This window comes from Orussus abietinus, unplaced genomic scaffold, assembly GCF_000612105.2.
Source record: "Orussus abietinus isolate OABI.00-Male unplaced genomic scaffold, Oabi_2.0 scaffold138, whole genome shotgun sequence".
Lineage (NCBI taxonomy): Eukaryota > Metazoa > Arthropoda > Insecta > Hymenoptera > Orussidae > Orussus > Orussus abietinus.
This window is the reverse complement of record NW_019394314.1, coordinates 17,601-32,687: the sequence shown is the minus strand read 5'-3', so window position 1 is coordinate 32,687 and position 15,087 is coordinate 17,601. Positions and strand designations below refer to the sequence as shown.

Below are 15,087 nucleotides of genomic sequence, written 5' to 3'. Positions count from 1 at the left end.
GTCGTGGGTTGCCGGGCTTGTGGGAAACGGTCGCCGGGCTGCGGGGCCGGCCGCAGTGCTGTGCGAGTCGTGCAGCTCGTCATCGGGCGCCCTGGTCCGAGGCATACGGCTCGTTACAATTTTTATTTCATAACTGACTTTACGATTTCTGCTTATTCCGGTTTTGTTTCTATTTCCTCGCACTTCTAAGATTTGTCCAATTATGGACTCGAATTTATTCTAATAATATCTACTTGGGCGACTGTCCCCATCAAGAATTGAATCTAATCTGCCTTTTTGATTTTGACTCGGGGTCTCCCGGAGTCTCGCGGCCTCTTCGCGTCGCCTAATTATTCTCTTATCGCGCACGCGTCGATTGCCGTCGATTTCGGTACCGCGCAGGCGCTCCCGAATCGCCCCGTTACACTATCTCTATCCTACATGAAGTTTCTTCCAAGAAACATTGCTGAAATCATGTCGAACGGCGAAGCATGTACGTCACTTACTACCTTTTCTTCTAATATAAAATACCTTTTTTTTTATGATGCAATACTAGATTTTATACTTTACAGATTCACTGCTTCTTTGCGTTATTACTTCAACAGCAATTACTTATCATTTATTTATCACTTACTAATATGTTAACCGCTAACAGATTCCTTATCTCAGTCCAGTGTGTGTTATGTGGCAGCCGAAGGGATAGCAAGGCCGAGGAAATTTGGGTATAACTTAGGTGATTTTTACCTCGAATCCCTGCGTAACCGATTTATTGTTTTAATGAGGAGATGACCCAAGCGGCTGGTTCAAATTATCTTATGAAAAAATAAAAATTATGGGAATCTATTGAAAACAGAACACTAAGAAACCCTTATGTGTAAAAAAAAACTCGTCACGTACGGGATAATCGTGAATTTGTCTACTTAATAAACCTCTATTTATATCCTATATTATGCTTTTATATATAAAAGGCACCGAAATCATGTCAGAAATCCAAGTCCGTAATATTCCCAGGTATCTGCTCATATGGTCTACAACTGGCTTACGGTTTTAATTTTTTTTACTTATGATCGTGTATTTTTGATATGATTTTGGTCCTTTTTGTATGCAAAAGCATAATAAAAGATATACATATTGGTTTATTACGATGTCAGATTAACGACAATTCTGTACTCTGTGATATTTGTTTATATGTGTGTTTTTTTGTGGAGATATAGTTAAAGTGATGTTACTGAAATTCGACATGACTCGTAAATCTCTTCCCTGATTACTATATTTTTGGTCTGAAATGGAAGAGAAAAATATTATAAAGCAGCTAATGAATGTTAATAAGTGTATAGCACCTTCTAGTAGCTCTATTGGTAGCCTAAAAAAAATTAAATACCCATTAAAGCCATGTTCAAAGTAAAGAGACGTATTGCCCAATTGAGGGTCATAAGCTTGTCCGAGTCGCTACTGCGTCTTTTGCTGTATATTTAACTTATGCGAGGTGAAATTATGTGAGATTACTTTATGTTTGCAGAACAATTTCCTACATATTGATTGAACATGTCAGACCACTTTGGGCCAATAACATTAAAGTGGGATCCCAAGAATCTAGAGATCCGCACGATGTCGGTGGAGAAAACTTTGGAACCATTGGTTTTACAAGTTACAACGTTAGTGAACACAAAAGGACCAAGTAAGAAAAAGAAGGGCAAATCGAAAAGAGCGAGTGCTTTAGTTGGAACTGTGGAAAAAGCAACAAGTAACTTTATCGAAAAGGGAGAACAAATAGCGTATGAAAATCCTGATATTACAGCCGAAATGCTGAGTGCTGTAGAAGAAGTTCGGAAGACTGGCGCAGCTATGAGCATTGCCGCAAGGTATTTAAAATTACTAATTACTTATCGTTGTTATTTATTCTTCAAAGAAACTCATTTTTATTGATAATATTGACACGTGTTAATAAACCTTATTAGGTTTGTGCACGAGTACAGGTATGTTTAGGCAAACTGGGTGTACCGAATCATTTCAAACTTTACAATGTGACTATGGAAGCCATAAGCAAAGTCCTTGCACCTATATCATATTCAATTTCTTTTTTAATTTGTTCACGATATTTAAAACATTTTTTTTTTACAAAACATGAAATTTCATCGGTGTCAGAATCTTTCTTATAGCCTCCATGTAAAGTTTGTCCTCGTTGTAAAGTTTGAAACGATTCGGTAGACCCAGTTCGAAAGAAAGTTTTATGAACGATTGACTCCTCAAATACTATTTTTACATCCTCTTAACAAAGATATACTTTTATGTACTGAACAAATATTTCTGTTAAAGATGACGCCGTGTTGAAAATTTGTTTGCCGATAGTGTCAATGTTGGTTTTATGTTTATACTTCATATTGTAAAAAAAATAACAATGGTTGAAGATGAAGGTTGATTCTGTAAATCGTGTAATTTTTGTTATAGTTCTTTTCTTTTCCTTGCGAAGTGCATATATGGCTTAACTTTTTCAGTGCTTTAACTAAGAATCTAAAGGCCCTCATAGAAGCCCAAATAATACGGAAGTTTGATGTTGAACAACTAGAGTATTACCTAATTAATGGCAGTAGTATAATTATCTCTTTACCTCTCTTAACTCTATGGTATCCTATATACTGTCGCGTCCCTGTTCCTTTCCTTGGTCGGTCGCGCCTTTTCACGTGCTCAGGCGGTCGCGAAGAAGTGTTTTTACTTTTGCCTTTCCGGCCTACCCTGGATTTCCTTTCAGCAATCTCAGACCAGCGCAGTCTTTCAATGGCGTGGAGCCTCAGCCTCTAAGCAATTTTCATTAGTGAGAGCCGTGTGAAAAGGAATACAGGGTTTAAATGTATTTCTCGTCTGAGGACGGTTTTGTCGTGGACTGGAAGGTGTTAGAGGTCTTGACGTGTCTGCCTGTCGCGTCCTGTAACATTTTAACTCTGACTACGTTTTGTCTTTAGCTATGCCGTATCTGCGAGGACGGTCTTCAGGGTCACACTTTGTGCAATGTGTTACCTGTGACCCTTAACTAAGGGGGAACGGCACCATGCCGTCACGCCCTCGGAGTGCAGGTGTGGATGAACGTTGCAAAAAAAAAAACTCCTTCGGACTCCATTATTGCGCCTGTAGACATGCTTGATTTAACTTAGGGGGATTCGCGCGACACATATACAAGCGGACCCGTTAGGAGGAAGGATATCTTATACCTATTATGGGGCTGGGTAGCACCCGTTAGGAGGGGGTCGCTCCTCCCTCCTCTCCTAACCAATCCCTGCGGGCTCCGGTGCGCACGGCCTTCTGACGATCGAGGTCGTGTTGGAGAATATCCGAAAGGCAGCGAAGGTTCCCACGAGAACCCTGGCGGGGATGACAGCTGGGTCTCGAGCGCTGATAATCTCAAGTCGGCGGAGCTTCTGGGGCGACTTCTTACTACAAATCCCACTCCATGTCGAGTGGCCGGGAGGTGGCATATCGTGACTACTCCGGTCAGGCGTCGGACCCCTTGATTCTGTTTCCAACGTAAAGTAGGGCCTGTTCGTTGATAACCTGGGCGTCGCTGACTACTGCTTGTCTTCCCAGAGCCGCCCCGATGTCAGGGTTTCTGAGTCCGGAGGGGGTTCGGAGGCGGGGCTCCTTGTTGACGGCATAATCCTGACGGCGGAGGTTCCTGGCGTTGTGTGATGCCAGGACGCATTGTGGCGCCGGATCCTAGCAGTGCGTGTGTGGTGGCATGACTTCGTATCGGCCTTTCGGTCGACCGCACCTGGAGGGTGAGCCTCCTTATCGGTCCCCCCATTGTTGGGGGGTTGCACTCCCTACACCACCCGGCAACCCCACCGCCAAAGGGGCCCGAAGGCCCAGGACGGGCCGGAAAAACCCTAATGCTCCGGACCGATCGTTCAAACCCCGGGGAGGCGCTTGCCGGGACAGGGCCTCCGCGACGCACTCCCCGAAGGGAGGCCGCTTGACCCCACCCGTTGCCCGCGGGGAACCTGGAGGAGGTCCCTCCCCTGCACCCGCGTGGTGCGAGCATTCGTGCAAGGCGCCAGCTGAGACGTAATGCTCCAGCGTGGTTTGGCGAGCTTTCCAGGCTAGGTCGGGTGGGAACCCGATCCATCGGCCGAGTTGACCCGGCAAATATGGGATCGGTTATCCCACCTATCGGCCCGTACTAGCTCGCCGGCCTTCTTATTACGGCCGGTAGGGCTGGCCCCCAACCCGCACCCGGATAAACCAAGGACACGGGACGGGTTACCCGGAGCACCTCTAGCCGTCCGGTCGAGAAGTATTCCCATGACGAGGGCCACCTTTCGCCGGTAACTCTAGGGGGAACAAGAGTGCGGTAAAACTCCGCAGAGCGAGCATCTCTCATGGTTCCCCAGTAGCCATTTGCCGTTTCGTTACGGATCCGTAGGGATCCGCATCCAGCCCCACCACGAGGAGGTTTACGGATGGCTCTTGGTCGCGTGGGAGCTGCCCCTCCCCCACGTCGTTGCCTTTTGGAGGCCCGTGTGTGGTGGCAATGCTGCACCATCTGATTGAATGTTTCTGAGTGAAGACATCCCCCACGGCATAGCCTCTCCCGTCTTCTGCCACGCGTTGCTCTTGCCAGAGTAGGGACGGCTCCAATCCTCGTCTTGATGGTGGAGGCGAAGTCCCTCCAAGTCAAAAGACGTATCCTGTCGGCAACCCATCCATGTTGCTGGTGGACAGCGCTGACACTCGTAGTGTCCTACCATCCACGGACGCGTGGAGGAGATTGACCCACATCGCGTCGAAGTAAGTTGTGGAGGTGAGGAGTCTTCCTTGATGGGTAAGCCGGCGGATACATCGAAGGACCTCCGCCGTCAAGTAGTTATCATCCGGAGCAACGCCAGACTTTCGTTGTGGGAGGTATCTTTGGAGTCATCGGAGCCGCATGGAAGGGGCTATTCATCTGAGAGAGCGGATGCTCAGTCCTCCTTCCTTCGTGGGGGCGTGGTGCCGAACGATACCATACGAACGTCAGACACGGAATCACCTCGGCAGCTGAACACCCGGGGAACGTCGCGTTGCTGTCAGGCGGGAGGGTAGGTGCACGAATGCGAGACCGTCTTTGAGTCTGAGAGCGATTTGCGCGTGGATGCGAGTCTTCTCGAGTGACCGGACACCCAGGGAACGTCGCTATGACGTCACGCCGAACGGCCAAAATTGGGTCAAGGCACCTCGGGTACCCCTCCCAGCTGATTGTAAATTAAGCCTCACGGACGAATAAATGCAACCAGTATAGCACACTAGCCCACATTGCCTTTCGTTCAAACCTCCTTTTCAGTTCTCATTTCCCTAGATCCCACCAGAGGAATTGATCTAGCCGCTCGGATCAATCTTCTCGCAAGATTAGAATACCTGTTACGCGCAAAATTCGGGTAATCTCTACCCGAATCACCCCGGCCTCGCATCCGCTTGGCCGCCACGGAACACAAGCAAGCGGTTGTTTTTATGCTCCTCGCAGAGTCGGTATCGCGTAATCTAAGTCTTCGTCGAGACAAAATTTTAAGGGTGACTCATAGGTGTCGCGTCAGGTCCACTGACACGTCAGAGTGCAGTGTTATATGCGTTTTTTGTTTTGCTTACAGCATCTGCCTTCTTATACATGTTTCCCATAATGTAAGATAGGTCATCCAATATCTCACACTCAACAAAAATTGCAACAAGTTTGTGACTCCCGCGAACACGCCAAAGCAAATCACTCTCGCAAGTCGCCTTGCAAGAATTTGCCAGAGCGACTCGTGGCAAGAAATTTGCTACAAGTTTATTGATAGTGTATCCGCAAATGCGAGTTGCTCTAGCAAGAAATGGCGCAAGTTACTTGCACGTGGCCACAAACCGTTACAACTAGTGAGCATCAACGTAGGATTTGGGCTTCTATAAAAATCGTTAATTTCTTCGGTATTTATCCTACATATACATTCAGAGTTCACAATATGTCATTCATTATATGGAACCTTAAACAAATTAGGATGAAATTGTTTATCATGCATTATGAAACTATATATACATTCAATATCAGTATGTATTAAATATGTATTTTTTACAGTACAAAGTAGAAATAATTTACTACACTTTTAATACTTCATTATCAGTCAAAGTAAAAAATATTAAGTTCAACTCGTTCTTCATATGAAGTGCTTAGTACGATATGTTCTAATAGAATTTAAATATATTGAAAATTTTTATTCTCAAAAGATAATAAGATACACATTTTTCGATCATATTCGTTCTCTATTATATTTCAAATATCTTTACATAAACAAAAACAGATTTGAACTATATACGTGATATTTTATAAAAGGTGACATTTTATTGTAACTGTTAATGTTTTGAGTAAATATAAAACAACTCATAAGATTTAATTAATGTATTATAGAGAATTCTCGGAGGATCCTTGTTCATCGTTAAAGCGTGGAAACATGGTCCGTGCAGCTAGAAACTTGTTATCTGCTGTCACAAGGTTGCTGATCTTAGCAGACATGGTGGATGTACATCTTCTTCTAAAGTCATTGCATGTGGTCGAGGATGATTTGAAGAAATTGCAAAATGCTTCGTCACAAGGTGAACTTTTGGAAAATATTAAACAATTTGGTAGAAATGCCTCAGAGCTCATGAATCAAGCGGCTAAACGTCAGCAAGAGCTGAAAGACCCACAATTACGAGACGACTTGGCAGCAGCTCGAGCTGTTCTGAAAAAGCATTCTACGATGTTACTTACTGCTTCCAAAGTATACGTTCGACATCCAGAGTTGGCAGCAGCGAAAGCGAATCGAGATTACGTGTTAAAACAAGTATGTGAAGCTGTTAATACTATCAATGACGTCGCTCAAGGAAAAACTCCCACGGATAGTCAACATCCTTACGATGGGCCTGGAGAATTGGCTGCTGCATTAGATGATTTTGACGAAAGGATGGTTATGTCACCTTTAGCATACAATGAAGTACGCACACGTCCCAGTCTAGAAGAAAGATTAGAAAGCATCATTAGTGGAGCTGCGCTTATGGCTGACTCTTCGTGTACAAGAGATGAACGCAGAGAACGTATTGTTGCTGAATGTAACGCAGTCAGACAAGCTCTTCAAGACTTACTAAGCGAGTACATGAATAATGTAAGTTGCAAATCATCTTTGTTAATATCATTTTAGAAATCATGAAGGATTCAGTAAATTAATTTGAAGCTGTTAAGGTGATACGAAAGAGTCTTCCTATATATATCTGAGAAGTCAAATCGTTGGTGAAACTATTCTCCGAATTGAGTGTACCGATTCGATTCAGATTTTACCACGGGAATATGGAGGCCTTAAAGTAGGTCCTGAAACTCACGAAATTTCATTTTTTATCAACAATTTATTAATTTATCATGGACTGGTACCAACATGGTGTGGACCGTGCACATTTTCAATGTTTTACATATCTTGAAGGTTTAGAATCGAAAATGAAGAGTTTCGGGACGTAGTTCGAATAATTTAGAATACCATAGAAATGGAAGATTATAGAGTCAGATGAAAAAATATGGAAAATACTTTCACCAACGATTGCAAAAGAATGCTGGTGTGTCCCATGGCTAACGCGTGTTTTTAGAGCAAAAATTTAGTTGGAGTCAAAGGTCACAAATGGCTCCAAAGGTTGGTCCATTAGAATATAAACCGTCATGAATTTACGGGATTTCGACCGTTTTACATCGATCTCTTTATCATTACTTTACTGAAATGACATATGGAACGCTTCAGTTCGTATAATTCTCAACGTAGACTGTAAAATACCAACATAAATATAAATGTCGGTAACGGAACGCGTCAGCTTATGTTATCACTTGAGTATTCGAAATGACGTTACCACCAAAAAGGGTATAGATGACTTTTAATTTATCGACCTCGATTAAATTTCTCAGCGGCTTTCATATCATCTTAACATGGTGAAATCAAACGTCCCTCAAACCAATCGATTCAGATAACACTTTTTGTTTAACACGTTCGCGACGGGGTGTACCACCGGTGGTACATTCTTGTCTGTCCCATGGGACGGGATGAGCCACCGGTGGTACGTACAGAAATGTCCCATCGGGCGGGATGAGCCACCGGAGGTACACCGGCAATGGTTCATGTACCACCGGGAACTAAGCCCGCCCGATGGGATCGAGCACAAAAACAGGTCTGCTCTACGGTGCGGCCAGTAAATTCAGGCCCCGTCGCGAACGTGTTAACCACTTGCGCTACGATTTAATTTTCGGTTGCCGTGCCGCGCTCTACAATATAACATGCGGTATAACATCCGTACAACATACCCTATCGATTCTGAAATATTTCCAAGATATCGATGACGCTGGAACTGTAGCTCGAATAATGAACGATCCAACTGTTAGTCGACGTGCCGGACACGTCGATTTTGTTTCCACGACAAATGCCTAACGACGTGGTATACATGTCGCTGGCAGTTTTGGAACAAAAGCTTCTCGACGTGCGTGGCACGTCTTTATAGCGCAAGTGGTTAAGGGTATTCCACCGAATTACCTGAAATTTTAGCACATGATTCGTGAGCACTTAAGGAACATTCTGATAATTTCGAAATTTGCATTTCCATACAAAATTGTTTGATTTAGCGCAGATCAGAACCAAATTGACATGAAATCTAAAAAATAGTATGTAACGGTAGTCCGGTGACGCCACAAGTTAGGTGGCGCCCTGTACGCCACGGTCTATGTTCGGTTCTCTTCCCGAGACAGTAGCTGTTTGGAGCGATGGCGTTCGCGGCTAGGGTCTGGGTGAAGTAACTTAGTCGGTGCGTAACAGTAGCAAGTTTTATTGAAGGGGCTGTGCCCTGGGCGGCTCTGCTGCTGGAATCTCCGTTGTGGAACTACAAAAGAAAAGATAAATTCGTACTTCAGTATTGGTTCGCCTTCCCCAAGCGGGATGACGTTTTCAAATGGGGTGCAACTCGATCTATTATATATATGCTTACGATTTCTATCCTATGATTCGATCAAAAGGTCTGTCTTGCTTTGTCGTCTCGTCTTGTCGTGACTCGAATTCGCGACTGTCCTGAACCGAGGTCTCATCCTGCGGTTCTGTTTGAGAAGCTTCGGATCTGCTGAGTTGGGTTTCTTCCCATCGGCAGTGCGTGGAATCACGTTTCCGGAGCTTCTGCCGTTTTCGCCATTTGGGCGCCGCTATATGAGCCGTTTATTTTGAAAGTGGCGTAAGTTCATTTATGTTCGAATCGAGATATTGAAGGGTTTGCGTTGGATTAAATTCAAAAATATGGGTAACAGATAACAGTAGAATAACGTTTCTGGGTTTCTAAGGGTGTCAAATTTATCATCCCAATTAGCATAATTAACATTATTTAAGAAATAATATGTTTTTGATGGATATAAATGGACTTACGCCACTTTCAAAATCAATGAAATTACGTTTTCATTTCTTCAGAAAGAACAAGTTTGTTACGGGGCGGCCGAGCGGATGCGAGGCCGGGGTAATTCGGATGGAGATTACCCAAATCTTGCGCGTAACGTTTATTTTGCGTTTGTGAGGAGATTGATCCGAGCGGCTAGATCAATTCCTCTGGTGGGATCTAGGAGAGTGAAGGATAAAAAGGGGGTGCGAACAAAAGGCTATGTGGCGATAAGAGTTATATTTATTCGTACGCGAGGTCTGAACTACAGTCAGCTGTGAGGAGCACACGAGGCGCCTTGACCTAACTTCTCTGGAATAGTATACTTCCGCGTCGCGGAGGTTCGGGTGTCGCGATAGCGCGCTTTAGCGGCGGCAGGTTACTGGACGCCGGAGTGCTGACGCGGGAATTCTTGATATTTTAATGNAATTTAGTATAAAAAATTGTATTATTTGTAATAGTACGGATTTATTATTATGTAAACATGTGTAGGGCAGTTATTTTAAATATCTGCGTCACTCTTGGATGAATCTTGAAGGTGAGCATTTTCCAACATGTTGAAATTTATAATATTACAAGTAAAGCACAAATTAAGAAATCTGAATTTAAGAAAACTGTAGAAATCGTAAAAATACTCAGCAATTGATACAACACTGATCATCACTCCGATTTTCAACGCAGATTGTGCGAGAACAATGCGCTTCTTTCTGTGAACAGGCGCTGTTCTGTGTGCTGTGACTGATCCGTTACGCGGAGGTTAAAGTCCTAAGTTCGTCTTCTTTCGCGAAAACGGTAATTATTTAACAAAGTTCGCACATCGCGAGAACAAAAAGAAATTAACTGAAGTTCGCACTTCGCGAAACAAAAAGGAAATTAACGTGTCGACCGCTCAAGATCATTCTCGAGTTCGGGTCGACACGGCTTCTTGATCCGACCGAGGAGAGAGGCAGCAAGAAGATATTTTACTTCAAAAAGGCCGCTCACACGAGACTTTGGCCGCAAAAATATAAAAGGGGCCGCTCACACGAGACTTTGGCCGCAAAAATATAAAAGGGGCCGCTCACACGAGACTTTGGCCGCAAAAATATAAAAGGGGCCGCTCACACGAGACTTTGGCCGGTTAGACGCGGAAGGGCCGACCGCGTGGCGCGCGGCCCGATGACGGGTTACCAGGGGAAAACGCGAAACCGGGAAACTATCAAACATCTATACAAAATGTTACTGTACGCTGAAACCTCGGGCTCGGCGAGTGTGACGGCGGTCCCTCGGTGCCCTGGAGGTCCACCGGCGGCGGCGATGCTCCCCAGGCAGCGGTATTAAGTCGAGGGAGCGGTGCAGAGAGATGAGAAGGCAGGAAGGCAGCGGAACTCGTCGTCACGGCTTGACGCTCACGGACCAAGAAGGCCGGGTCTTCGCCGCGGTCCTCCGGGAAGGGTCGACGGCTCCTTTTCGGCGGCTCAAAGTTCTTGTTGATTGGCCGCCGTCGGCTGCCAAATTGCGTCGGCCAATTGACAGCGGTCGCGTTCGGAGTTTCGACGATTTCGGGATGATGACAGCCGCGGCGCAGGTTCGCGCGCCGGATTTGAAGCGGATCCTGCTGTCCAATCGGGGCGCGCGGCCGGCGCGTGACGTCATCCGCAGGTCCAGGGACGCAGCTCCTCAGAGACTCGGTGGCGCCGGTCCTGGGCTCCATTGAGCCAAGATTCCTCGCGATTTTGCCCGGGGGTGCCGACATCCCTCGATGCAACGGCTCCCGGATGAGGGGATCAGTGGGCCCTTCCGCCCTGGGGTCACCGCGGCCTGGCCTTGGCGTAGGAGGGCGACTCAATTGAGATCCCCCCCTTACCGCTCTTTTATGGACTCCCTTGAGTCAAAGGTCACGGCGGGGGGTCCACGGCCGCCGGCAATGCGCCCTCCTCTCGCCATCAGTGAGGGGCCGGAAATACGGGTACGGACGCGGTGACCCAGCGACGCTGCCATGGGTCGGCCCTTGCCGTCAAGCGCGGGGTCACGGGTGGTTCTATTCCGTCCTACTCCGCGCGGCCCCGGCACCCATGGGCGGCGGCGGGGCGAGACCTCTCTGCCACCGTTGTCTTCCTCTTCTGCGGTCTCTCGAGGGCGCCCTTGTCCCGCGATCGCTGTTGACTTCTTGCCCGCACTCGCCTCATCGCGAGGATGTCCTAACGTCTAAGCTATGCACAACTTATGATATGAAAAAAAGAGTTACAGGTAACGCGACGAATATTCTAGCTCCTCTCCTCCTCGGCCTTGAGCGCCGAGCGTGCTGAAATAAGACATGGATGAAATGATACAATTAAAATTGTATACCACTGCCTTCGGAAAGGATTTTAATGCATTGCAGGATGGAGGTTTCAATATTTGGAGCCCTGGGGCGATCGCCCACCGGGTGCATCGTCACAATGTATATATTATAAATACATAATAAATAAACAGTTACATTTTAATTATAGTTGTTCCTTATTTTATTATATATCCTAATCTAAAACTGTCAACTGATCGCATTCCAGACACGGTGTGTAACTTTCGACGCGCCACCTGGACGTAGTTGAGTAGGAAAGAAATTAACTCTAAATAGAGGTGGTTTTGCCATTCTCATGTATTTTCTGTATCAAAGGTTGAGATGGCGAGCAATAAACGATGTCTGATTACGTAGTTTGAGTCAAGCATGACCTTACGAATAATTACAAACTTTAAGCGTGTAATAGAGTGCATGTAAAAAAATCTGAAAAAAATTACAGTGACTGCAGATAATAATACTTTTTAATTATGGAAAACGTGAATTCATTACAAATTCATACATCTAAGATATTAATATTAATAGATATCGGAGTACCAAACTTGCGGTAAAGACTAGATAGCGCTCGCACATGCATATAGCTGCGCATACGTACGACCATATGTGCATGTGCATGCATGTGTTAGAATTTGGCGCGAAACTCTGCCGAGTATCTTGATCTAATAAAATCCATGCGTACTAAGTGTGTACATTAAGAGTACTTACTTAAATCAAGGAATAAGAAAAATATAATTTATTTCTTATGAAACCTGTACGGCACTTACTGAGTTCTTTTGTTAATGTTGTATGTTTTCTTATCACGAATAACAAAATAACAATACTAATATTACGTTTGCAGATGGGTGTGAAGGAACAATCCGAAAGCTTGGAACGAGCCATTGATCACATGTGTAGGAAGACTCGAGATTTACGACGGCAGTTACGTAAAGCTGTCGTTGATCACGTTTCTGATAGTTTCTTGGAAACGAGTGTTCCATTATTAGTTTTAATCGAAGCAGCTCGTAATGGAAGGGACAAAGAAGTAGAAGAATATGCGTTAGTTTTTACCGAGCACGCTAACAAGTTGGTTGAGGTAAGTTCACAGATACGTATATGGGAATTTAGTATAAAAAATTGTATTATTTGTAATAGTACGGATTAGGCCGTTCAATATGCACCGTCTTTTCCACTGTCGTAAGTCCGAGCCGCGTCAGAATTTTCCGGGAAAATTAAATCACTGATTTCCGAGGTGCGAAGACCCGAGTAAGAGAGAGGCAGGCGTGCGAATTAGAGAAGGATCGCAATGTCTCGTGCCGCGCAGACAATGTTTCGGTTTCTTATACGTCTAGGCGTCGCTCGCTCAGCTGATCGAGGCCGAAATTCCGAATCGAACTCGTGTTTCGATATCTCGAACGCTTCGAGATTCCTAAACAACTTTAACTGATGATTATCTAATTGTCTTCACCTTATTGTAATGAATTGAATTTGGATAGGAATTGAACTCTCAGATTGACGATTTATCTCATGAGAGTACGCCAACTGTTCATCATCGAATCCTGATAAAATGGATTCAAGGTGTGGGTGCAAATAGGTTGGCTTCCTAAGTATTTCGGAATCCTATTATTTTGATTAATTTCTGATTTCAAACAATTCTCGAATTTGACTTGAATTAATTGATTGGGTCCCTGGAGTACTGCTCTACAGGTGTTAGTGTCAATTCTAATTTAGATTATCCAGCTTCGGATATCTACTGGTTTTAGGGTGTTGAGGTTTGAGAGGATATTTTGTTGTAGGTTCTTTTTGCACTTCTTCGTGCTCCAATTCTTCTAAGCAACTGTGAAAGTTCGGCAGATCGAAGGCAATCACAATGATAGAGTCCGAGCTGTCTTTCACAATTGAAAATAGTGTCAGTTCCTGTTTCAGAGCTGTCACATTGACAAGGCCGAAGGTACGGATCTACACTTCCTTTGTATTCTTTTTATGTGAACCTGCTTCGATTGACTTCTGTCAGTCGAAGGTATGGCTCTTTTTCTTTCTCTTTTCTGTTTCTTTTCACGATCTAATGTTCGTGTTTTTGGGAGATGCAGCCATAGCACAATCCCAGAATAGGGTTCAAAGGATTTAGACTTAGGGATGCGACGGCTACCTCGATGGCAGAGATCGCTGGGGTTGGGATTTAATTTAGAATTCTTCCCTATAAATTTTATTTCATAAATCTTCCTAAATTCCGGTTGACTCCGGTTTCTCTTCTGGCTATTCTAACTTCCTAAACCTTTGTCCAATTGGGACCTGAATTTATCCTAATGCTAGTGAGAATTGGGTGTCTATCCCCATCGATATCTGATTCTATTCTGCTCGGTATCTAAATCTGTTCTGTCTTTTAGAATTTTACTTGGGGTCTCCTGGAGTCTCGCGGCCTCTCCCTACTCCTCGGCTTCCTCCTACCTCTCGGCCTTTTCGCACCGCCTAATTCTGCGGTTATTGCGCACGCGTCGATTGCCGTCGATTTCGGTCTCGCGCAGACGCTCCCAATTCGCCCCGTTACATATTATCAAAGTTTTAATTTAGGAATAATGATATTCAGATATTGGACAAGTATATCTCGATAAATTGAATATTTCATGATTATCCCACACAGTTTATTTCCAGTGTTGTGTTTTATTTGTAATGCATCATAAAATTCAACCAAAAATATTTTAACAGTTAACTATATTTCACTATTAACTATTTCAGTGCCAGATGGCGTGATCGCGCTTCTCTTATTCAATGCCTAAATGTGTCGCCTTATAAATTCGTAGAATCGAACTAACTGCATGCTTGTATCTTTTCAATGCGTGTCTTTATTGTTACATTATCGAGATTGTACAAAAGTGCCTGTAAGCAAAAATTGCTCAATCGCGCAGGTAGTCGACACGGAATTAGAGAAGCGCGATCGCGCTACTTGGCATTTTTCGATAAGATTATACTAATAACTGCTGATATTTAAGAAGACCTTAGTATCCGCAGCTAGAAAATCGTAAATGACCTGCACCATTTGCGTAACAGTGTATGAAAATATGCTGGCGATTCCTACAGATGGCGATACTAGCGATATTGTTTTGCCCCATTTTGCTAATATGCTTTTTACTGCTTCTTTCCGTACAATAATGGCGCGGAGAAGGAGTTAGTGCTTCATTGCAACATACGGTTCATTAACTAACATCTGCTAGCCGTTGTACTTGAATGCACCTTGGTTGGGTACCATTAAGAGTGTGTGTTAGCGCGGTGACTATTGTTAATTATGCTGCCATTGATGACCTTCGGGCTGTATCACCATCATCTACGGTGAGCGAGTATGAATCCATCCCCGAGATGACGCATTTAGCCCTCCTATCCCCGGATTCGCCCGCGGT

At 44.6% G+C, this 15,087-nt stretch overlaps 1 protein-coding gene across 3 annotated transcripts in view; it reads left to right on the top strand.

The window, feature by feature from the left end:
* Positions 1–15,087, top strand: part of LOC105700405 (catenin alpha) — a 34,829-nt gene that overhangs the window by 7,305 nt on the left and 12,437 nt on the right. For all 3 annotated transcript variants that reach the window (XM_012426215.1, XM_012426216.2, XM_012426217.2), the window contains exons 2-4: positions 1,499–1,841; positions 6,386–7,118; positions 12,555–12,788. In XM_012426215.1, the coding sequence (XP_012281638.1) occupies positions 1,525–1,841; positions 6,386–7,118; positions 12,555–12,788 (1,284 nt within the window). In that variant the 5' untranslated portion in view covers positions 1,499–1,524. The remainder of the gene's footprint in view (positions 1–1,498; positions 1,842–6,385; positions 7,119–12,554; positions 12,789–15,087) is intronic.